The 26,108-nt window shown below is 35.5% G+C and overlaps 2 protein-coding genes across 2 annotated transcripts in view; both read left to right on the top strand.

The window, feature by feature from the left end:
• Positions 1-26,108, top strand: part of LOC128662618 (chemerin-like receptor 1) — a 137,040-nt gene that overhangs the window by 20,090 nt on the left and 90,842 nt on the right. The gene's annotated exons all lie outside the window — the stretch shown is intronic.
• On the top strand, positions 919-2,217 carry LOC128662627 (chemerin-like receptor 1). The gene has a single exon (XM_053716485.1). It carries the CDS (start codon positions 919-921, stop codon positions 2,215-2,217), a length of 1,299 nt encoding a protein of 432 aa, XP_053572460.1.

The following is a 26,108-nucleotide window of genomic DNA, read 5'->3' as shown; positions in this document are numbered from 1 at the left end:
TTGTTAGTGAGGCTCAGCCATATCCCTCTAAGCACATTGGGCAGGTGGTCCCCTTCTCATGTTCTCATCATCTTTAGAAGGTCAGGATCAGCATAATATACTGCAGGAAAGTTATTATTCTCTTAGAAAAAGAGGCTGCTCCTGGGATTGTAACTAAAAATAGAACAAACTTTTCTACTATTGTTTGTTCCCTGGTTGAGTGCTTCGCTCTATTTTTGTGTATACTTTTAAAAAGGCATTTCCTTAAATTAGGTTAATGAATCTTCTTTCTCAAACTTGTTCATCAGCAACAATTACTTCTTCATCAGTCTTCCACTGCAGTCTGGATATAAGTTCCTGTAAAATTTAAAGAAAAGAAGATATTTCTGGTTAGCTAATTGAAATGAACTCCACCTAGACTCAGCTTTTGATTTTATTGAAGGATTTGACTAATGCTGCTTAGAGCACTATGACTGAAAATGTCTGGAACTCTTGTGATGCAATTACACAACAAATGTTATTGCTACTTATTTGTTTAACCCTTTTGAAGGAGACACAGATATATTAAAAGAAGGGAAAAAGTTTTTTACATTATTCCATTTCACTAAATTTATTTTGATGAAATGTGGTTCAATTCTTAAAATTAAATTAACTTGACCAAACTGCAATGTTAAAACATAAAATAGACAAATCAATGTTGTGCAAGAAATATATAGCACATACAGTCAAAGTAATCTAATTACATACTGGTCAAAATTATATAATATGAAAGTTCATTTTTACCATTGCAAATTACAATGCAGAAATTTGTAATTAATTTAAAAGACCATTGCTATCTCCAAAACCTACTTTTTGGACCTGCCCATTCTTTTGGGTGTGATTATAGTATACTATTTTCTAATTTAGTCTTCTAAATTTTGTTATTTTCAGGTTATACCAATGGAAGGAAAGATGCTCTCTGAAAATCTTTGCTATTTCTTTTGGGATTTAAAGAATATTTCTGAACCTGAAAATATTCCATCAAGTATTACCAAACCAGCAGCAATCAAATACACCAGCTTTGTGGTAACCATGATTTATTGCATTATTGGGCTAATCAGCAACGCTATTGTCATCTATATTACTGGATTTGTAATGAAGGAAAAACGATCAAATGTTTGGTTTTTCCATTTAGCTGTTGCTGATTTTCTTTTTTTGCTTTTCTTGCCATTCAATGCTGTTTCTGAATTTAATGGTAGTTGGTCATATGGATCCCATCTTTGCAAAATCTATCATTTCCTTTCCAGTTGCAATATATATGCAAGTATTTTTATCATTACTGCCCTAAATATTGATCGTGTTTTGTCTGTAGCTAAACCCATTTGGCATCGCAAGTTCCTATCTCCAAAAGTTTACTTTTGGACCTGCACATCAATTTGGGTAATAACAGTACTTGGAAGTCTTCTGGCTGCATTTTTCAGTGATGAATACAAAATTGGAGGAAAAAATCAATGTATTTTAGGCTATGTTGGGCATAATACAAGTGGACACAGTAATTGGAGTATTAATCAACAAAAACAGAAATTTCCTATGAAAAATGGAGAAGACCCAGCAAAAGAATTTGATGATTTACAAGGTATCTACCTTAATTATTATAATGGAAGCAAACGTGGACCACTAGTTAGACAAATATCAGTGCCCAGCTTCTTAAATACTGTGAAGTATTACTTTTTTACAACTTTTGAGGAGAAAATTTTTAAAAAACTTCCTCCTTACCGACAACAATGTAAAAATAATGAGTGTTGTGCTAATGAAGACAAGTTATCAAAATGGAACCAGATGCTGTTAACAACAGAAAGACTTATAATTCCTCTTTTAGCTGTTAGTTACTTTATTCCTCTGTGTGTTATTCTGATTTCAAATCTATCAATTGCCATAAAAGTTAGAAAATCCAAAAGTGTAAATCCTTCCAGGCTGTATAGGATTGTAGTTACTGTGGTTTTGGTTTATTTCTTAACATGGACACCACTGGTCATAGCAGAAATTATTTTCTTGGTGGCTGCTCGTAAAATGGATTTTTCACTAGTTTCTAAAATCAGTATGATTTTACCTTTGCTGACCAGCATAGCTTATTCAAACTGCTGTCTTAATCCCATCATGTATGTGCTGGTTGGCAAAAATGTAAAAGTAATACTTAGAGATTCTATCTACAGTATTACACAAAGTTTTTCAAAGAGTTCAATCTCTTTGTCAAATTAACAACATATAACCAAGAGATTTAATCCTGCATAGAATACCCCAAAAATATTTAACACAAACATAATAATGTATTGTATCATGAAAGTATAACATTATATAAAAACAGGGCATAATTAAACACATTAGTTAAAGGGATAGTAAGAGTACATATTTATTTTTTGTATGGAAAATATGCCATTTATGACAGAAGGCCTAGAAATAAAACTTAGTTCTTTACAGCATTAATAAATAATGGCATTAAGATCCTTCATCCAAAAAAATATTGGTAATCATTTTCAGTACCATATTTTAGGATCTGACTTTAATAAAACATTGCATAAACATGCTCTAAATGTTTTCTTAAATTAACAATTTACTTCCTTAGTTAACCAAAAAACAGATAAAACTTCAAGATATTTTTTAGTTACACTTCAAATGGTATCGATAGTGTCTAGTCTAAGCATAGAGATGCTTCAGTGTCGTGTGAGCAGGCAGTCTAGCTATATCTAGCTATATCAGCTTCCATGACTATAGTTATAATTATCAAAATCGGTAAGGGTTTGGGGTGGGCAACATCTCTTTAGAAAACCCATTCATTTCAATGAATATCTTGAAAGTGCTAGCATTGATATTACAAGTTGAAATGTATGAGTTGCACTTGAGTGCCCAAATAGTGCTAGAATTAGTGTGACTTGAGACCTGAAGTAAAGTGTAAGGGTTAAAAGAAAGGTTTCACAAAACACATCTAAAAAATGAAAGTGTTACACTCATATATACACTTTCGTATAAAAAAAAAAAACAATATTGGGAAAAAAATGTTTCAAAAGGGACATGGTATATTGCAAGGTGTTTGACTGGAAAGGGCTCAATAGTATATAAACATGCCTGAATATGTGTATGTGTGTATGTATACATGTGTGTTTATCTGTTTATATGTGTAAATATGTATTATTATTATTATCGGTTTTTGTAGAGCACCAACAGATTCCGCATGTATGCGCATACATACATACATATTTTCATGTGTAAACACATATATACAAATAAATACAGAAATATAGACTTATAGACATATATACTTTTGTGCCCTTCCCAGTCAAATACCTTGAAACATGCAATTACATTTTTAATCAATTGTAATATATTTTAATGTTTTGAATATAAATACTTTTTGCCTATATATATATAGGCAAAAAGGAGTCAGTTGCACTCTCACAAACAGTTTTCCAAGGGCCAGGGTGCTAGAGTATGTGAAATGTAGCAAAGTTTATCTGCTTATTCACCATTTAATTACTAATCATGAAATGTTTTATTATTAGGTTCTCTGATGTGATTGTTGCTTTATTCACACTATTTACTTTGTATTGTATGTTTGGTTGTCATGACAACCGATTTTTGGCGTTTTTTTTTTGCACAAGGGGGAGGGGTCTATGTATGCTTAAATGTTTGATTCATTTGTATGTTGCTGGTCTGATGAAGGGGAGCATTCCCCGAAAACTTAAGTCCAGAGAGTGCTGTTTTCTACTTTGCTATATATATATATATATATATATATATATATATATATATAAAACATTTTTAAAAGAAAAAAGAACATAAAGAATGTGAAGAATTCCTTATGCACCTAATGTACATATGTCACATTCCGATGCTCTTCAAGTTCAGGACAATGTTATTTTTATTGTAAATACACATATATATATGTATAGATATAAGTAGAATGTTACTACTCAGTGTCAGTGAGTAGAAACAAGCGTTACTCTAATAAATGCGCTAGTCAGAGGTCTGAAAATCTCATAGAGCAGCTATTAAGGTACAAATATTGTGTAATAGACTAAGTCTATACAATATAGGAGAATATGTATCAAAGGATAAACAGCGCTTATAGATATTCTTAAAAACTGTATATATTATAGAGTCTCGACAGTGTTGGTTGGTAAAAAAAAAAAAAAAAGGAAAAAAAAAAAGATAGGAGAAAAATATATGGTCATACGCATGTATATTAAAGTCTTAGATAAGATATTGAGATCCAGGTGTAGTGAAGGAGTATAAGATACCCTTACCAAAAGTTACCTCAATCCTATGAGGTAAGTTTGCCGCATTGGAGGATGTATCTGATGGTTTGATGAATCCTAGGTACTCTGATCTGTATAGTTTCGCTGCCTCTTGGAGTAGAATGGGATGTGGGTCCCCTTTGTGCTGGTTTCTTTAGGAAACTTCCTGTGTTTGTTGCCTCTTGGAGCTTTGTTTTTTCTTGTCTTGGTATGAACTTTCTTGTCCAGATATATACCCAAAAAGACAGAAAACAGCAAAAATAGTGTAATACCGTTTTATTCAATAATAGTATAAAAAAATAACATATATCACACTCACATTTTATGTCCTCACTGATATGAGGTATTGTTACAGCACATAGATTTAGAGGTGGATTCACAGGTGGTTGTGTCCCAAGCCAGTCAGAAATACAATACCGGAAATGGTATCTACCTCCGGTTTTCGACATGCACAGCGTTCGTTCCACTCACACACTTCACAATACACTATAGGACACAGGTGTCATTTACCAGCCCTTTACAGTCACTGACCTAACTAGCGATATTAACCGGATAAATCCCTGGCTACATCTTTACTCGGCTGTAATCACTGCTTGTGACATCTAAGGAATACTGACTTTATTTTCTGACTGGCTTGGGACACAACCACCTGTGAATCCACCTCTAAATCTATGTGCTGTAACAATACCTCATATCAGTGAGGACATAAAATGTGAGTGTGATATATGTTATTTTTTTATACTATTATTGAATAAAACGGTATTACACTATTTTTGCTGTTTTCTGTCTTTTTGGGTATATATCTGGACAAGAAAGTTCATACCAAGACAAGAAAAAACAAAGCTCCAAGAGGCAACAAACACAGGAAGTTTCCTAAAGAAACCAGCACAAAGGGGACCCACATCCCATTCTACTCCAAGAGGCAGCGAAACTATACAGGTCAGAGTACCTAGGATTCATCAAACCATCAGATACATCCTCCAATGCGGCAAACTTACCTCATAGGATTGAGGTAACTTTTGGTAAGGGTATCTAATACTCCTTCACTACACCTGGATCTCAATATCTTATCTAAGACTTTAATATACATGCGTATGACCATATATTTTTCTCCTATCTTTTTTTTTTTTTTTTTTTACCAACCAACACTGTCGAGACTATAATATATACAGTTTTTAAGAATATCTATAAGCGCTGTTTATCCTTTGATACACACACACACATATATATATATATATATATATATAAATATATATATATATTTATACCAATACATGTATATCTATTCCTATAATTTTACATTAACATAATCACATATATAGAAATATGTTTAATAATAAAAGTTATATTTTTTTCTATGTGAAGAACATAGGAATGTAAAATACTGTATGTGTATCTCACTTTGTATTTTGCAATTTAGGTCTGACACAGTGTTGGGTTAGCACACATGAATCCTTGCTAATCTCAAAGCGCATTTTGAAAATATTAAAAATAAAATAGAAAAAAATATTAAGAATAATTATTAAAGGGACACTGAACTCAAATTTTTTCTTTTGTGATTCAGACAGAGCATGTAATTTTAAGCAACTTTCTAATTTACTTCTATTATCAAATTTTCTTCATTCTCTTGGTATCTTTATTTGAAAAGCAAGAATGTAAGTTTAGATGCCAGCCCATTTTTGGTGAACAACCTGGGTTGTCCTTGCTGATTGGTGGATTGATTCAATCGACCAATAAACAAGTGCTGTCCATGGTTCTGTTCCAAAAAATATCTTAGATGCCTTCTTTTTTAAATAAAGATAGCAAGAGAACGAAGACAAATTGATAATAGCAGTTAGTTAGAAAGTTGCTTAAAATTGCATGCTCTGTCTGAATCACGAAATAAAAAAATAGGGTTCGGTGTCCCTTTTACATATTATACATACTGTAGAATATTCTAAATAATCCATAGAATATATCTATATTTTTACAGTATGGGGAGAATACATCAACGCCGTCACGATATCACGAATGTTGTTTACTCATGTGCAAACATTTTACTTTCAACTTGTAATGTGAGTGCAACCCGACACACAATAAGTTTACTTCTAGCGAAGTTTACCCAAGAGTGCTAAATAGCATGCCACTTGTAATCTGGCCCATAATATGAAGGCATACTCAGCTACAGTATTAAACACCTGGTATTATTTGTAATACAAACGATAGACAGTTTATATATAATTTAGGTTTACTAAATTAAGGGGCTGATAACAATCCTGTAGAAAAATTTATCAAATGATTTATCTACAAAACTTCCCATAGACTTTAATGTAGCATGAGCAAGAGCAGAAAAATGGGTATTTTCTGTAGAAAATCATTAAACTTTTGTAAAGTATTGTGATTGACCCCAATATGTATCCTGATAAGGAAAAAAATCACATCTGCTTCAAGTGCCCTTAGAAGCAAAAATGTATTTAAATAGTAATAGTTTAAGTGTAAATGTACTTACATAACATTATACTAATAGTTTTAAATAAAGAAAACTATATATATAGTTAAATGTAAAATAAGTATTAGTAATAAGAAGATACATACTTAGTAACGAGGCATGCAAATATGATGCAAATATGATGCTGAAGGGTTTGGACTATACAAACATAATACCCCTTTTTGCCTGTCTCCCCGTGTATTATGCTCTTGCTTTCATGATGACATTTACATGTAAGTGTTAGGATCACATATTTGTTTTCATGAGTAGTTTATTATAACGTTATTCATAATATTGCATTTGTATATAAATGATCCTTCTGTTATCAATAGATATCTGTCACAATCAATAAATATTTTATACTGCAAAATGTGGCTACTATTTTGTTTTAAAGATATATGGTGACTGGTTTTTATGAATTTTAGTTTGCTTTTAATGGTATTCCTGTGACAATTCTTATTATACATAAACTCTCTTCTATTTTCCATGACTACATCTGCCATATTGGCTTTTAGTTTAGATGGGCTTGAATCATATATGTAGACTTTCATTAGAAAAATCATACATTATAGCATTGTAATCAAATAAACAATGCAGTCTATATCTAAATATTGTTAACAAAAAATAAAAAAAAGTAATATCAGCTTCAAATTGTTTGGTAATGATTCGACTCTTAAAGGGACCGTCAAGTCTCAAAAAAACTTTCATGATTCAAATAGGGCGTGTAATTTTAAACAACTTTCAAATTTACTTTTTTCACTAATTTTGGTTTGTTCTCTTAGTATTCTTAGTTGAAAGCTAAACCTAAGAGGTTCATATGCTAATTTTTTAGACCTTTAAGGCCGCCTCTGCATTTGACAGTTTTTCCCCACTAGAGCGCGTTATTTCATGTGTTTCATATAGATGGGATTGAGCTCATGCATATGAATTTACAGAGGAGTGAGCACTGATTGGCTAAAATGCAAGTCTGTCAAAAGAACTAAAATAAGGGGGCAGTCTGCAAAAGCTTAAGTACAAGGAAATCACAGAGGTAAGACGTGTATTATTATAACTGTGCTGGTTATGCAAAACGAAAGAATGGGTAATTAAGGGATTATCTATCTTTTAAAACAACAAAAATTCTGGTGTTGACTGTCCCTTTAATATTAAAAAAAATTGTAGCGATTTTATAGCTCAGTGCATATACAGTATCTCACAAGATGAGTACACCCCTGACATTTTTGTAAATATTTTATTATATCTTTTCATGTGACAACACTGAAGAAATTACACTTTGCTACAATGTAAAGTAGTCTGTGTACAGTCTGTATAACAGTGTAAATTTTCTGTCCCCTCAAAATAACTCAACACACAGCCATTAATGTCTAAACGCTTGGCAACAAAAGTGAGTACACCCCTAAGTGGAAATGTCCAAACTGGGCCCAGTTAGCCATTTTCCCTCCCCGGTGTCATGTGACTTGTTATTGTTACAAGGTCTCAGGTGTGAATGCGGGAGCAGGTGTGTTAAATTTGGTGTTATCACTCTCACACTCTCTCATACTGGTCACTGGAAGCTCAACATGGCACCTCATGGCAAAGAACTCTCTGAGGATCTGAAAAAAATAATTGTTGCTCTACATAAAGATGGCCTAGGCTATAAGAAGATTGCCAAGATCCTTGAAACTGAGCTGCAGCATGGTGGTCAAGACCATACAATGGTTTCACAGGACAGGTTGCACTCAAAACAGGCCTCGCCCTGTTCTACCAAAGAAGTTAAGTGCACGTGCTCAGCGTCATATCCAGAGGTTGTCTTTGGGAAATAGACGTATGAGTGCTGCCAGCATTGCAGGGGTGGGGGGTCAGCCTGTCAGTGCACAGACCATATGCCGCACACTGCATCAAATTGGTCTGCATGGCTGTCGTCCCAGAAGGAAGCCTCTTCTAAAGAAGATGCACAAGAAAGCTCACAAACAGTTTGCTGAAGACAAGCAGACTAAGGACATGGTTACTGAAACCATGTCCTGTGGTCCGATGAGACCAAGATAAACTTATTTGGTTCAGATGGTGTCAAGCAGGTGTGGTGGCATCCAGGTGAGGAGTACCAAGACAAGTGTGTCTTGCCTGCAGTCAAGCAAGGTGGTGGGAGTGTCATGGCCTGGGCCTGTATGAGTGTTGCCGGCACTGGGGAGCTACAGTTCATTGAGGGAACCATGAATGCCAACATGTACTGTGACATACTGAAGCAGAGCATGATCCCCTCCCTTCAGAGACTGAGCTGCAGGGCAACATGATAACGACCCAAAACACACCTCCAAGATGACCACTGCCTTGCTAAAGAAGCTGAGGGTATAAAGGTAATGGACTGGCCAAGCATGTCTCCAGACCTAAACCTTATTGTGCATCTGTGGGGCATCCTCAAATGGTAGATGGGGGAGTGCAAGGTCTCTAACACCCACCAGCTCCGTGATGTCGTCATGGAGGAGTGGAAGAGGACTTCAGTGGCAACCTGTGAAGCTCTGGTGAACTCCATGCCCAAGAGGGTTAAGGCAGTGCTTGAAAATAATGGCAGCCACACAAAATATTGACACTTTGGGCCCAATTTGGACATTTCCACTTAGAGGTGTACTCACTTTTGTTGCCAATGTTTTAGATATTAATGGCTGTGTGTTGAGTTATTTTGAGGGGACAGCACATTTAGGCTGTTATACAGGCTTTACACTCACTACTTTACATTGTAGCAAAGTTTCATTTCTTTAGTGTTGTCACAAGAAAAGATATAATAAAATGTTTACAAAAATGTGAGGGGTGTACTCACTTTTGTGAGATACTGTATATATATATATATATTTACTTACCCTATATGGCCAAAAATATGTGGATACCTGACCATCACACCTGAATGAGCTTGTTGGACCTCCCATTCCAAAGCCATGGGCATTGGATTTGCCCCCATGTGCATCTATAACAGCTGATAATCTTCTGGGAAGACTTTCAACAAGATTTTGGAGTGTGTCTGTTGGAATTTGTGCCTATTAAACCAAAATAGCATTTGTGTGATGTTGTATGGGAAGATCTGGCTCACAGAGTTCATCAAAGGTGTTCAATGGGGTTGAGGTCAGGACTTTGTGCAGGCCATTCAAGTTCCACCAGGAAATTCATGTTTGTGCACATCTTAATATATGTAAAAATATAAAACATTTATTTTTCCTTTTTTTCTTTAATTTTTCCATTTTCTCATATCCCTCATGCACACTTCTTACATAGAAGTTCCCCCTCTAAGATCGGATACAGTTAAGATAAATTGTATTTCTTTATTTTGTCTCATTCATTTGTTATATTTTGAAATTTCTCCTCTCTCTATATTATAAGCCATTGTTGTACATAATAATAATTAGTAACAATACAAGAGCCAGATACAATTTATATTCAGCAGATACTGATTAAAAGTACCTTTAACATCTGAGTGAACAAATACAAATCAGATATTCTTTGACCGGGCATATCTTTATATATTTGCATGCAATTTTATAATTTGCTCTGACCACTTATAGCACTTATATGAGCATCCTGTTCTTTAATGTATTGGGTATAATTACCTTATTTATATCAGCTTTGTACTTTATCCTTATGCCTTTTAGTAAATTGGTTTTAACATAATACTGTTTCTTTGATTCCTTACCCACTTATCTCAATTAGCTAGATTACCTCTACTAGGTTTTCATAAGCGCTCTCCTATATTGCTTGTGTTTCCTCCACACAAACTTGCCAAACCATGTCTTCATGGATCTCGCTTTTTGTTCAGGTGCACAGTCTTTATGGAACAGGAAAGATCCTTCCCCAAATTGTTGCCACAAATTTGGAAGCACCCAATTGTCTAAAATATATTTGTATTCTTTAGATTTAAGATGACCCTTCATTGGAACTTAGGGGTATAGCCCAAACCCTGAAAGACAGCCCCAGATCATTATCACTCTTCCCCCAAACATTACAGTAGGCACTATGAATTCCAGTATGTAGCATCCTCCTGGCATTTGCCATGTCCAGATTCCTACACCAGACTGCATTATAGTGAAGCTTGATTTATTACTCATTCCCACTGCTCCAGAGTCCAACAATGGTGTAAGTTCCTAACACATAGTTATTGTGCTGATGATGCTATTAGAGACAGTTTGGAACTCTTTAGTGAGTGATGCAACACATGATGGTAGGCAATATTTATGAGCTATGCACTTCAGAACTTGTCAGCCTCGCAACTGGGCTGTTTTTTGTCCTAAATGCTCTTAGATCTAGATTACGATTGGCACGCTAGCTGATGTGCACAAGTGAAAAAGGGGTTATTGCAGCTCTTTGCGCGTTCACTTGAGCACAATTGAATTTAACGCGTTTCAGGATAGCCTAACTTCTGAGCTCTGGTTAACTGTTACGCTTGCCTAAAAAGTTTCATAAAACACATCATAATTACATTTAAAAGTAAAGTTACACTCATAATAACACTGTCCAATAAAACATTTTAAAGTTATATAAAGGCTCAAAGATATGAGGACTTTTAACATAAAGACTTTTAACATAAAGATACATACATATACATGTCTAAATATATGTATATATATATATATATATATATATATATATATATATATATATATATACAGTATATATGTGTTTGTGTGTAAGTAGGTACATATGTATTTATATGTGTATATATGTATTTACAGACATATATACATATATAAACACATAATTGCATCTTTACACACACACATATATATATATATATATATATATATATATATATATATGTGTGTGTGTGTGTGTGTGTGTGCATTTGAGCCCTTTGCAGTCAAGCAGCTGAAAACAAGAAAAATCATATTCATGCAATATTCATATTTAATAAAGTTTCTACTACTGAAAACTCGGAAGAATATTTACACAGAGGTGTAGATATCTCCTGTAAGTATGCACTTGTAAGCACTCTTAGCCTAGACTGTAAGGCAATTTCTTCTGGTTGGAATATGTTAAAATATAACCTTTATTGTAAATTTACTTAAAATAAGGGTAACACACACAAATTAAAATCGACACTAGCACTATAGTGCTCTCTAACACTTATTCCACCTTATAAAGAGGACTATGTAATAAGCCGCCTTGGGTACATGTATATCGGTCCTCAATAAAGTATTATAATCATTCTGCTATACTTAGTTTGTGTATCCAAACATAGAGTAATGTGTAGTTACTTAATTCAATCCCTCCTCTGCATAGGAATATTTGGATACCTAAATTATTCAGTAACTACCTTGAATACGTCAGTAGTTTGTCCACTATATCCCAGTTCTGTGTGTGCCAAAGTATGGCTGCTCTGGGGTGTAGTTAATACCACTATTTCTCAATGGTCTATTGTGCCACTTGTGAAACTATTGTTTAGAAGACAATTAGACTGTTATATAGCTCAGATAAAGTCTAACAGTATCTCAATCACTTTTGAATATTTTGTATAATACAAATGGGAACTGTTAGTTTTTAACGCTACAGTATTGCTGCAAATTGTCAAAATTGGGTTGTGTATCAGACCAGACTTGTTGCTATGTGAATATAGTGCAAAATGTACAAATGCTGGTATTATATATCTTTGTATTTCCACTATCTGATCTGGCTCAACCCAAGTTTATCTTTGTTTGACTACCATTCAGTGTGTTTGTAGTAATCTTCACTGTAATGCGGTATATATTTATCAATGATCACACTCTACACATACATGAGAGTAGTCAAAATGGTTTCATATATTTTGTGACATGCTGTCTTATATGCACTTAAATAGATAGTATCGTTATTGAGAGACACCACATGCGTTGTGTGGCCAATATGAAGCGCTAATATCTTAGAGTTATTGTGATATCACCCACCCATTTGATTTTGATACTTCCAATGAACATAGATAACATATATTTTCTTAGATTTATTCTATGATCGTTATCTATAGATATATTGAGAGCAGCGTATATTTCTGTATCATTACAAATAACAGACTGATATCGGTATCAATGTTATATATAAACTACGGCTAAGTCTGGCACAACCCAGACTGTCAACGTTATTAGATCAATATAGGTTTATTCTATGATCGTTATCTATAGATATATTGAGAGCAGCGTATATTTCTGTATCATTACAAGTAACAGGCTGATATCGGTATCTTTGTTATATATAAACTACGGCTAAGTCTGGCACAACCCAGACTGTTCAACGTTATTAGATCAGTATAGCGAGTAGTAATTGGGAATGTAAGCCTAGAGTAACATTCTAGTGCTAGGCTGGTTAAAATTGAGCACCCAAACGCTCTGATTCACTCCTGACTAGTTTCGCCCCTCCGGGCTTTGTCAAAGGCGGCGAGCCGCCGATTGTTTGGGGGTATATGCCGGATTAACCGGAAGTCCCGCCTTACTATTTTTGAATTTGTTTTTTTGATTGGACGGTCTCAGAGGATTGACAGCTAAAGTTTCCAATCCTGGGGTATTTGATTCTGTATGCCTGGTGTTGCGCTATCATGAACTGTCAACTCATTTGACAGCTGACTTGCAGATATTGGATCTATGTTATTATAATTGATGTCTCTTCATACACTCTGTATTGATATATATCTTAGGTTGTGATAAATGGTATAATATGACATTAGTTTCTATCAATTGAGATTAGATCTTTCTATTCTGATCATCTTTGTAGAATCCAAAAAATGAATGGTTTGCCATTTGTATATGTAGTTATGAGTCAAAAAGTGGTGTGTTTAAAGACAGAAAACAGTGAGAAAAGTGAAAAGAAAACCTAAAAAGAAAATCTAAAAGGTGAAGAATACTGCCTACCGAGGTAGGCTTTGTGTACTACATAGAGAACTGGATACTAATTATATCAATAGTGTTATTCATATACGTGAGTAACACTAGTTATGCTCGTTGTGCATGTACTATTCTGCTGGTGGTAGTGATGCAATTTATTATATTCTAAATATTCTATGTGTGAAATTTTCACATTTCTATTATCTTTCTTTTATTGTGTATATAGTGTAGCCTCTCCGATGAGTGCTTTCTTAAGTTGTGTTATCAGTTGTGTTTTATTTGCACAGTTTAATTATATGCATATTGTTTGTGGAGAGTGTATTAATTGGTGAAAAAGTGGTGAAATAAATGTTTTTATTTGGAAGTGACCCTGTTTGTTTTATTGTTTCTAATGACAAACTGATTCAATGGATCTTCCTATTATAGTTTCTCCTTCTATAACTTGATAATTATACTTTATCATCTGTGTACATTGTTTACAACTTGAATATCAACACAAAGTTTTTGTGTGTATGATATTCATAGAAAAATGTAGTAGTTATTTTGTTCATTCAATCCATGCGGTTGGACTGTATTGACCAGATATATCCACCGGCTTTCAGCCCTCAATAGGGCTGTTTCTAAGTTTCCTCCTCACATTCCTAAACTTACTTTTTCTATACCCCAGCATTGTAGGTCATTTTGGTTAGAATTGTGAAAATTCAAGAAGTGTGCAGCTACACTAGTTATGAATTTCATTTCTTCCTTATCTCTGGCTGCATTTTTAATATTCCTTAAATGTTCCATTAGTCTCACATGTAGTTTTCTAGAGGTCATACCTACATAGTATAGATTACACGTGCAATTAAGTACATAAATTACACTTTCAGTGTTACAACTTATGTATCTATTTATATTATGGTTCTTACCGAACCTATTTATGATGGTATCTGTATTACGCATATATTTACAGGTACTGCAGTTACCACATTTATATGCTCCTGGTTTGAATGCTGTTCTGGTTTTCTTCTTTTGAAAATGACTACTGGTCACAAGATCTTTTACATTTTTTGTCCTTCTATATCCAACTGAGGGTCTGTCTCCTAAGATTGTCTTTAGTGTTGGATCCATCATCAAAATATTCCAATGTTTCTGTATGATGTTCAGAATTTGTGGAGTTTGGCTGTTGTATGTCATAATCAGCCTTGGTATATTTGGACTAATTTTATGTTTTTTGAACAGAAGGTCATGCCTGGGAGTATGTAAGGCTCTATATTTAGCCTTTTTAGTACTTCTTTTACTATACCCTCTTCTCCACAGTCTCTCCTCCAATTCTTTTGCCCTCATGTTGAATATCTGTTCATCTGAACAATTTCTACGTAGTCTTAGAAATTCTCCTATGGGTAAGCTTTTCATAGTCCCTGGTGCATGTGCGCTAGTACTGTGTAGTACACTATTGGCTGCAGTAGGTTTCCTGAATAAATCTGTAGTTACATTACCATCACTTTGTTTATTAATTGTTATGTCTAGAAAATTTATTGTGGTAAGACTTGCCTCATGTGTTAATTTGATGTTCAGGTTATTTTGATTTAGATGTTTTAAAAATGTAAGTAAATCACTGTGTGTGCCCTCCCAAATAAAGAGGATGTCATCTATGAAGCGTATCCACATGGGGATACAATCTGTATATTGTTGGTTGCACTCTGTGAAAATGAATTCTTTCTCCCACCAGCCTAAAAACAGATTGGCATAGGTGGGGGCACAGGTCGTGCCCATGGCCGTGCCTCTGGTCTGCAGATAAAATTGACCATCAAACGTGAAGAAATTGTAGTTTAATACAAAATCTAGTAATTTTAGGATAAAATTATCATGTTCCCTGTTTTCTTCTGAATACCTCTCAAGAAAGTATCTTGTGGCTTGTAAGCCTTGTTGATGGTTAATCGAGGTATATAGGGACTCAACGTCTGTAGTGACCAGCCATGTTGTGTTATTTAGAGTTAGATTTTCTAATCTTTGCAGTACTTGCATTGTGTCTTGCACATATGAAGGTAGTTGTTCTACATACTGTCTTAATCTTAGATCAATATATGTACTAGCTTTTTCTGTTAAGCTCTCTATACCTGACACTATTGGCCTTCCTGGGGGATTTTGTGCATTTTTATGTATCTTCGGTATCATATAAAAGGTGGCAATTTTTGGTTTGTCCACTGTTAGGTATTTATGTTCCTTGGTTGTAATAACGCCTTCCTTGAAAGCCTTATTAACCATGTTAGAATAGATTTTTAAGTAACCTTCCGTGGGATTATGCAACAGTCTTGTGTAACATGTCTTGTCCTTAAGTTGCTTATTGGCTTCCTTTAAATAAAGATCTATAGGCCAAATAACTATGTTGCCACCTTTATCCGATCCACGGATAACTACTTCATCCCATTGAGTCATTTCTTTAATTGCCTGTTGTTCTTCAAATGTCAGATTGTATTTTTTGGGGGTTAATTTGAGAGATATAATGTCTCTGCACACACAGTCTCTGAACATCTCAATCTGAGGATTATTAAAATTCTTAGGTACAAAAGTGGATTTGTTTCTTATGTTATTTCTCCATTTTTCTGGAGTCTTAGGTTCTGATTCACCTAGTAGATCCTCTAGGTCATTAAGAGTCAGTCTCTCTTCTTCTGTCCATCCTGTCATATTATCTTGTGATGAAAAGAATTTCTTTCATGTAATTAGCAAGAGTCCATGAGCTAGTGACGTATGGGATATACATTCCTACCAGGAGGGGCAAAGTTTCCCAAACCTCAAAATGCCTATAAATACACCCCTCACCACACCCACAATTCAGTTTTACAAACTTTGCCTCCGATGGAGGTGGTGAAGTAAGTTTGTGCTAGATTCTACGTTGATATGCGCTCCGCAGCAAGTTGGAGCCCGGTTTTCCTCTCAGCGTGCAGTGAATGTCAGAGGGATGTGAGGAGAGTATTGCCTATTTGAATGCAGTGATCTCCTTCTACGGGGTCTATTTCATAGGTTCTCTGTTATCGGTCGTAGAGATTCATCTCTTACCTCCCTTTTCAGATCGACGATATACTCTTATATATACCATTACCTCTGCTGATTCTCGTTTCAGTACTGGTTTGGCTATCTGCTATATGTAGATGAGTGTCCTGGGGTAAGTAAGTCTTATTTTCTGTGACACTCCAAGCTATGGTTGGGCACTTTGTTTATAAAGTTCTAAATATATGTATTCAAACATTTATTTGCCTTGACTCAGAATGTTCAACTTTCCTTATTTTCAGACAGTCAGTTTCATATTTGGGATAATGCTTTTTGATTTAACCATTTTTCTTACCTTAAAATTTGACTTTTTCCCTGTGGGCTGTTAGGCTCGCGGGGGCTGAAAATGCTTCATTTTATTGCGTCATTCTTGGCGCTGACTTTTTTGGCGCAAAAATTCTATTTCCGTTTCCGGCGTCATACGTGTCGCCGGAAGTTGCGTCATTTTTTGACGTTATTTTGCGCCAAAAATGTCGGCGTTCCGGATGTGGCGTCATTTTTGGCACCAAAAAGCATTTAGGCGCCAAATAATGTGGGCGTCTTATTTGGCGCGAAAAAATATGGGCGTCGCTTTTGTCTCCACATTATTTAAGTCTCATTTTTTATTGCTTCTGGTTGCTAGAAGCTTGTTCTTTGGCATTTTTTCCCATTCCTGAAACTGTCATTTAAGGAATTTGATCAATTTTGCTTTATATATATGTTGTTTTTTCTCTTACATATTGCAAGATGTCTCACGTTGCATCTGAGTCAGAAGATACTACAGGAAAATCGCTGTCAAGTGCTGAATCTACCAAAGCTAAGTGTATCTGCTGTAAACTTTTGGTAGCTATTCCTCCAGCTGTTGTTTGTATTGATTGTCATGACAAACTTGTTAAAGCAGATAATATTTCCTTTAGTAAAGTACCATTGCCTGTTGCAGTTCCTTCAACATCTAAGGTGCAGAATGTTCCTGATAATATAAGAGATTTTGTTTCTGAATCCATAAAGAAGGCTATGTCTGTTATTTCTCCTTCTAGTAAACGTAAAAAATCTTTTAAAACTTCTCTCCCTACAGATGAATTTTTAAATGAACATCATCATTCTGATTCTGATGATTCCTCTGGTTCAGAGGATTCTGTCTCAGAGGTTGATGCTGATAAATCTTCATATTTATTTAAAATGGAATTTATTCGTTCTTTACTTAAAGAAGTACTAATTGCTTTAGAAATAGAGGATTCTGGTCCTCTTGATACTAATTCTAAACGTTTAGATAAGGTATTTAAAGCTCCTGTGGTTATTCCAGAAGTTTTTCCTGTTCCTAATGCTATTTCTGCAGTAATTTCCAAAGAATGGGATCATTTGGGTAATTCATTTACTCCTTCTAAACGTTTTAAGCAATTATATCCTGTGCCGTCTGACAGATTAGAATTTTGGGACAAGATCCCTAAAGTTGATGGGGCTATTTCTACCCTTGCTAAACGTACTACTATTCCTACGTCAGATGGTACTTCGTTTAAGGATCCTCTAGATAGGAAAATTGAATCCTTTCTAAGAAAAGCTTATCTGTGTTCAGGTAATCTTCTTAGACCTGCTATATCTTTGGCTGATGTTGCTGCAGCTTCAACTTTTTGGTTGGAAACTTTAGCGCAACAAGTAACACATCGTGATTCTCATGATATTATTATTCTTCTTCAGCATGCTAATAATTTTATCTGTGATGCCATTTTTGATATTATCAGAGTTGATGTCAGGTTTATGTCTCTAGCTATTTTAGCTAGAAGAGCTTTATGGCTTAAAACTTGGAATGCTGATATGGCTTCTAAATCAACTTTACTTTCCATTTCTTTCCAGGGTAACAAATTATTTGGTTCTCAGTTGGATTCCATTATTTCAACTGTTACTGGTGGGAAAGGAACTTTTTTACCACAGGATAAAAAATCTAAAGGTAAAAACAGGGCTAATAATCGTTTTCGTTCCTTTCGTTTCAACAAAGAACAAAAGCCTGATCCTTCATCCTCAGGAGCAGTTTCAGTTTGGAGACCATCTCCAGTCTGGAATAAATCCAAGCCAGCTAGAAAGGCAAAGCCTGCTTCTAAGTCCACATGAAGGTGCGGCCCTCATTCCAGCTCAGCTGGTAGGGGGCAGGTTACGTTTTTTCAAGGAAATTTGGATCAATTCTGTTCACAATCTTTGGATTCAGAGCATTGTTTCAGAAGGGTACAGAATTGGTTTCAAGTTGAGACCTCCTGCAAAGAGATTTTTTCTTTCCCGTGTCCCAGTAAATCCAGTAAAAGCTCAAGCATTTCTGAAATGTGTTTCAGATCTAGAGTTGACTGGAGTAATTATGCCAGTTCCAGTTCCGGAACAGGGGATGGGGTTTTATTCAAATCTCTTCATTGTACCAAAGAAGGAGAATTCTTTCAGACCAGTTCTGGATCTAAAAATATTGAATCGTTATGTAAGGATACCAACGTTCAAGATGGTAACTGTAAGGACTATCTTACCTTTTGTTCAGCAAGGGAATTATATGTCCACAATAGATTTACAGGATGCATATCTGCATATTCCGATTCATCCAGATCATTATCAGTTCCTGAGATTCTCGTTTCTGGACAAGCATTACCAGTTTGTGGCTCTGCCGTTTGGCCTAGCTACAGCTCCAAGAATTTTTTCAAAGGTTCTCGGTGCCCTGCTGTCTGTAATCAGAGAACAGGGTATTGTGGTATTTCCTTATTTGGACGATATCTTGGTACTTGCTCAGTCTTTACATTTAGCAGAATCTCATACGAATCGACTTGTGTTGTTTCTTCAAGATCATGGTTGGAGGATCAATTTACCAAAAAGTTCTTTGATTCCTCAGACAAGGGTAACCTTTCTGGGTTTCCAGATGGATTCAGTGTCCATGACTCTGTCTTTAACAGACAAGAGACGTCTAAAGTTGATTGCAGCTTGTCGAAACCTTCAGTCACAATCATTCCCTTCGGTAGCCTTATGCATGGAAATTCTAGGTCTTATGACTGCTGCATCGGACGCGATCCCCTTTGCTCGTTTTCACATGCGACCTCTTCAGCTCTGTATGCTGAAGCAATGGTGCAAGGATTACACGAAGATATCTCAATTAATATCTTTAAAACCGATTGTTCGACACTCTCTAACATGGTGGACAGATCACCATCGTTTAATTCAGGGGGCTTCTTTTGTGCTTCCGACCTGGACTGTAATTTCAACAGATGCAAGTCTCACAGGTTGGGGAGCTGTGTGGGGATCTCTGACGGCACAAGGAGTTTGGGAATCTCAGGAGGTGAGATTACCGATCAATATTTTGGAACTCCGTGCAATTTTCAGAGCTCTTCAGTTTTGGCCTCTTCTGAAGAGAGAATCGTTCATTTGTTTTCAGACAGACAATGTCACAACTGTGGCATACATCAATCATCAAGGAGGGACTCACAGTCCTCTGGCTATGAAAGAAGTATCTCGAATTTTGGTTTGGGCGGAATCCAGCTCCTGTCTAATCTCTGCGGTTCATATCCCAGGTGTAGACAATTGGGAAGCGGATTATCTCAGTCGCCAAACGTTGCATCCGGGCGAATGGTCTCTTCACCCAGAGGTATTTCTTCAGATTGTTCAAATGTGGGAACTTCCAGAAATAGATCTGATGGCGTCCCATCTAAACAAGAAACTTCCCAGGTATCTGTCCAGATCCCGGGATCCTCAGGCGGAGGCAGTGGATGCATTATCACTTCCTTGGAAGTATCATCCTGCCTATATCTTTCCGCCTCTAGTTCTTCTTCCAAGAGTAATCTCCAAGATTCTGAAGGAATGCTCGTTTGTTCTGCTGGCAGCTCCGGCATGGCCTCACAGGTTTTGGTATGCGGATCTTGTCCGGATGGCCTCTTGCCAACCGTGGACTCTTCCGTTAAGACCAGACCTTCTGTCACAAGGTCCTTTTTTCCATCAGGATCTGAAATCCTTAAATTTAAAGGTATGGAGATTGAACGCTTGATTCTTGGTCAAAGAGGTTTCTCTGACTCTGTGATTAATACTATGTTACAGGCTCGTAAATCTGTATCTCGAGAGATATATTATAGAGTCTGGAAGACTTATATTTCTTGGTGTCTTTCTCATCATTTTTCCTGGCATTCTTTTAGAATACCGAGAATTTTACAGTTTCTTCAGGATGGTTTAGATAAGGGTTTGTCCGCAAGTTCTTTGAAAGGACAAATCTCTGCTCTTTCTGTTCTTTTTCACAGAAAGATTGCTATTCTTCCTGATATTCATTGTTTTGTACAAGCTTTGGTTCATATAAAACCTGTCATTAAGTCAATTTCTCCTCCTTGGAGTTTGAATTTGGTTCTGGGAGCTCTTCAAGCTCCTCCGTTTGAACCTATGCATTCATTGGACATTAAATTACTTTCTTGGAAAGTTTTGTTCCTTTTGGCCATCTCTTCTGCCAGAAGAGTTTCTGAATTATCTGCTCTTTCTTGTGAGTCTCCTTTTCTGATTTTTCATCAGGATAAGGCGGTGTTGCGAACTTCTTTTGAATTTTTACCTAAAGTTGTGAATTCCAACAACATTAGTAGAGAAATTGTGGTTCCTTCATTATGTCCTAATCCTAAGAATTCTAAGGAGAAATCGTTGCATTCTTTGGATGTTGTTAGAGCTTTGAAATATTATGTTGAAGCTACGAAATCTTTCCGTAAGACTTCTAGTCTATTTGTTATCTTTTCCGGTTCTAGAAAAGGCCAGAAAGCTTCTGCCATTTCTTTGGCATCTTGGTTGAAATCTTTAATTCATCTTGCCTATGTTGAGTCGGGTAAAACTCCGCCTCAGAGAATTACAGCTCATTCTACTAGGTCAGTTTCTACTTCCTGGGCGTTTAGGAATGAAGCTTCGGTTGACCAGATCTGCAAAGCAGCAACTTGGTCCTCTTTGCATACTTTTACTAAATTCTACCATTTTGATGTATTTTCTTCTTCTGAAGCAGTTTTTGGTAGAAAAGTACTTCAGGCAGCGGTTTCAGTTTGAATCTTCTGCTTATGTTTTTCGTTAAACTTTATTTTGGGTGTGGATTATTTTCAGCAGGAATTGGCTGTCTTTATTTTATCCCTCCCTCTCTAGTGACTCTTGTGTGGAAAGATCCACATCTTGGGTAGTCATTATCCCATACGTCACTAGCTCATGGACTCTTGCTAATTACATGAAAGAAAACATAATTTATGTAAGAACTTACCTGATAAATTCATTTCTTTCATATTAGCAAGAGTCCATGAGGCCCGCCCTTTTTTTGTGGTGGTTATGATTTTGTATAAAGCACAATTATTCCAATTCCTTATTTTATATGCTTTCGCACTTTTTTATCACCCCACTTCTTGGCTATTCGTTAAACTGAATTGTGGGTGTGGTGAGGGGTGTATTTATAGGCATTTTGAGGTTTGGGAAACTTTGCCCCTCCTGGTAGGAATGTATATCCCATACGTCACTAGCTCATGGACTCTTGCTAATATGAAAGAAATGAATTTATCAGGTAAGTTCTTACATAAATTATGTTTTTTTAAGAAGTAACTTCCTAGTAAACAATTGCACATCTTTTACCACTTCAAATTTGTCAGTATTGCTAGTTGGACAAAAGGATAAACCTTTGGAGAGTACTGAAACATGATTGGATGTGAGATTTAATGTGGATAAATTGATGACCCTCAATGGTTCATCCTGATCTGTGAGAAGGGACTCTGTTCTCTCCTCGGTGGTCTCCAGTGGCCTTGTTGTCCCCTCTGGTACCTGGTTCTGCCTCTGGTTGGTTTTTTGTTTATGCCTCCCCCCTCTGCGTATTCCCCTCCTGATTCTCCTGAATCTAAAAAATCTTTCCTCTTGTTTCTACTGGATGATCTAGATATAACCGGATTGGCTAGGGGTAAGGTTGTCTGTTGGGGGGGATTACTGTTGGAGCCTCCTTCTTCTCCATCTGTATCAGAGATGTCACTTTCTATGATATTCACTTTGGGGTTTTTGTTAGTATTTCTATAGAACCCATTTTTACGCCATTTGTACACTTTGTTATTTGTGAAATCACTGATGTCCCTATTTAATTTACCTAATTTGATATTTTTGAGTTCTAGCTCATACTTATCCAACTCTTGTTGATACGTTTTATACAATTGGTTAAAATTAGGATTTATTTCAAATTTTTTGAGGTTTTCATACTGTTCTTTAATTTTAGTCTCAAACAGGTCATATTCTAGTGTGTCATGTTTTACCAGTATTTTCATAAGTTTCTCTGAACATTCAGAGAGAGCTTCTTCCCACTCAGTTGTCAAACTTTCATTTTTGAATTCAAATGCTGGAAATAATTGTATACGTAGACCTCTGGGTATGAGTTTCCTCTCTATATATTTTTCAAAAAAGTGTTTATTCCACCATGTTTTAACCTGTTTGTATAGGGTTCTATGTAGATCTTTCAATGCCCCCTCAAGTGAAGTAGCTGCCTATGTATTTCCTATATTTTGGCCACCATCAAAAATGTCATTGAGGTCTGCAGTTCTTTTTAGCTGTCTTGCTTGTCTGTCTGTATCGAATGTCGATTCCATAATACAGTATAGTATGTAAGTCTATGTGCTCTATTCTTCAGAAAAATCTGGATCTACCAGACCTACTAGTACTTTTATTGCTACACAAAAACAATGGCACCACTCGGGCTTTTTCCCTCTTATTTGCTTATTAATAAACTTTAATGTTTATTGTTCAGTAAAGTTGTACTTATATAGGGAATGGTGCTAATGCATAAAAATAATATTACTGAAAACTCAGAAGAATCTTTACACACAGGTGTAGATATCTCCTGTAAGTATGCACTTGTAAGCACTCTTAGCCTAGACTGTAAGGCAATTTCTTCTGGTTGGAATATGTTAAAATATAACCTTTATTGTAAATTTACTTAAAATAAGGGTAACACACACAAATTAAAATCGACACTAGCACTATAGTGCTCTCTAACACTTATTCCACCTTATAAAGAGGACTATGTAATAAGCCGCCTTGGGTACATGTATATCGGTCCTCAATAAAGTATTATAATCATTCTGCTATACTTAGTTTGTGTATCCAAACATAGAGTAATGTGTAGTTACTTAATTCAATCCCTCCTCTGCATAGGAATATTTGGATACCTAAATTATTCAGTAACTACCTTGAATACGTCAGTAGTTTGTCCACTATATCCCAGTTCTGTGTGTGCCAAAGTATGGCTGCTCTGGGGTGTAGTTAATACCACTATTTCTCAATGGTCTATTGAGCCACTTGTGAAACTATTGTTTAGAAGACAATTAGACTGTTATATAGCTCAGATAAAGTCTAACAGTATCTCAATCACTTTTGAATATTTTGTATAATACAAATGGGAACTGTTAGTTTTTAACGCTACAGTATTGCTGCAAATTGTCAAAATTGGGTTGTGTATCAGACCAGACTTGTTGCTATGTGAATATAGTGCAAAATGTACAAATGCTGGTATTATATATCTTTGTATTTCCACTATCTGATCTGGCTCAACCCAAGTTTATCTTTGTTTGACTACCATTCAGTGTGTTTGTAGTAATCTTCACTGTAATGCGGTATATATTTATCAATGATCACACTCTACACATACATGAGAGTAGTCAAAATGGTTTCATATATTTTGTGACATGCTGTCTTATATGCACTTAAATAGATAGTATCGTTATTGAGAGACACCACATGCGTTGTGTGGCCAATATGAAGCGCTAATATCTTAGAGTTATTGTGATATCACCCACCCATTTGATTTTGATACTTCCAATGAACATAGATAACATATATTTTCTTAGATTTATTCTATGATCGTTATCTATAGATATATTGAGAGCAGCGTATATTTCTGTATCATTACAAATAACAGACTGATATCGGTATCAATGTTATATATAAACTACGGCTAAGTCTGGCACAACCCAGACTGTCAACGTTATTAGATCAATATAGGTTTATTCTATGATCGTTATCTATAGATATATTGAGAGCAGCGTATATTTCTGTATCATTACAAGTAACAGGCTGATATCGGTATCTTTGTTATATATAAACTACGGCTAAGTCTGGCACAACCCAGACTGTTCAACGTTATTAGATCAGTATAGCGAGTAGTAATTGGGAATGTAAGCCTAGAGTAACATTCTAGTGCTAGGCTGGTTAAAATTGAGCACCCAAACGCTCTGATTCACTCCTGACTAGTTTCGCCCCTCCGGGCTTTGTCAAAGGCGGCGAGCCGCCGATTGTTTGGGGGTATATGCCGGATTAACCGGAAGTCCCGCCTTACTATTTTTGAATTTGGTTTTTTGATTGGACGGTCTCAGAGGATTGACAGCTAAAGTTTCCAATCCTGGGGTATTTGATTCTGTATGCCTGGTGTTGCGCTATCATGAACTGTCAACTCATTTGACAGCTGACTTGCAGATATTGGATCTATGTTATTATAATTGATGTCTCTTCATACACTCTGTATTGATATATATCTTAGGTTGTGATAAATGGTATAATATGACATTAGTTTCTATCAATTGAGATTAGATCTTTCTATTCTGATCATCTTTGTAGAATCCAAAAAATGAATGGTTTGCCATTTGTATATGTAGTTATGAGTCAAAAAGTGGTGTGTTTAAAGACAGAAAACAGTGAGAAAAGTGAAAAGAAAACCTAAAAAGAAAATCTAAAAGGTGAAGAATACTGCCTACCGAGGTAGGCTTTGTGTACTACATAGAGAACTGGATACTAATTATATCAATAGTGTTATTCATATACGTGAGTAACACTAGTTATGCTCGTTGTGCATGTACTATTCTGCTGGTGGTAGTGATGCAATTTATTATATTCTAAATATTCTATGTGTGAAATTTTCACATTTCTATTATCTTTCTTTTATTGTGTATATAGTGTAGCCTCTCCGATGAGTGCTTTCTTAAGTTGTGTTATCAGTTGTGTTTTATTTGCACAGTTTAATTATATGCATATTGTTTGTGGAGAGTGTATTAATTGGTGAAAAAGTGGTGAAATAAATGTTTTTATTTGGAAGTGACCCTGTTTGTTTTATTGTTTCTAATGACAAACTGATTCAATGGATCTTCCTATTATAGTTTCTCCTTCTATAACTTGATAATTATACTTTATCATCTGTGTACATTGTTTACAACTTGAATATCAACACAAAGTTTTTGTGTGTATGATATTCATAGAAAAATGTAGTAGTTATTTTGTTCATTCAATCCATGCGGTTGGACTGTATTGACCAGATATATCCACCGGCTTTCAGCCCTCAATAGGGCTGTTTCTAAGTTTCCTCCTCACATTCCTAAACTTACTTTTTCTATACCCCAGCATTGTAGGTCATTTTGGTTAGAATTGTGAAAATTCAAGAAGTGTGCAGCTACACTAGTTATGAATTTCATTTCTTCCTTATCTCTGGCTGCATTTTTAATATTCCTTAAATGTTCCATTAGTCTCACATGTAGTTTTCTAGAGGTCATACCTACATAGTATAGATTACACGTGCAATTAAGTACATAA

Source organism: Bombina bombina, chromosome 1, assembly GCF_027579735.1.
Source record: "Bombina bombina isolate aBomBom1 chromosome 1, aBomBom1.pri, whole genome shotgun sequence".
In the NCBI taxonomy this organism is placed as follows: domain Eukaryota; kingdom Metazoa; phylum Chordata; class Amphibia; order Anura; family Bombinatoridae; genus Bombina; species Bombina bombina.
The sequence above is the reverse complement of the archived record's forward strand: the minus strand, read 5'-3'. Positions and strand labels throughout refer to the sequence as shown.

Coding starts and splice junctions, on each gene's coding strand:
- LOC128662627 (XM_053716485.1), top strand. CDS start 919: ATGGAAGGAAAGATGCTCTCTGAAAATCTTTGCTATTTCTTTTGGGAT.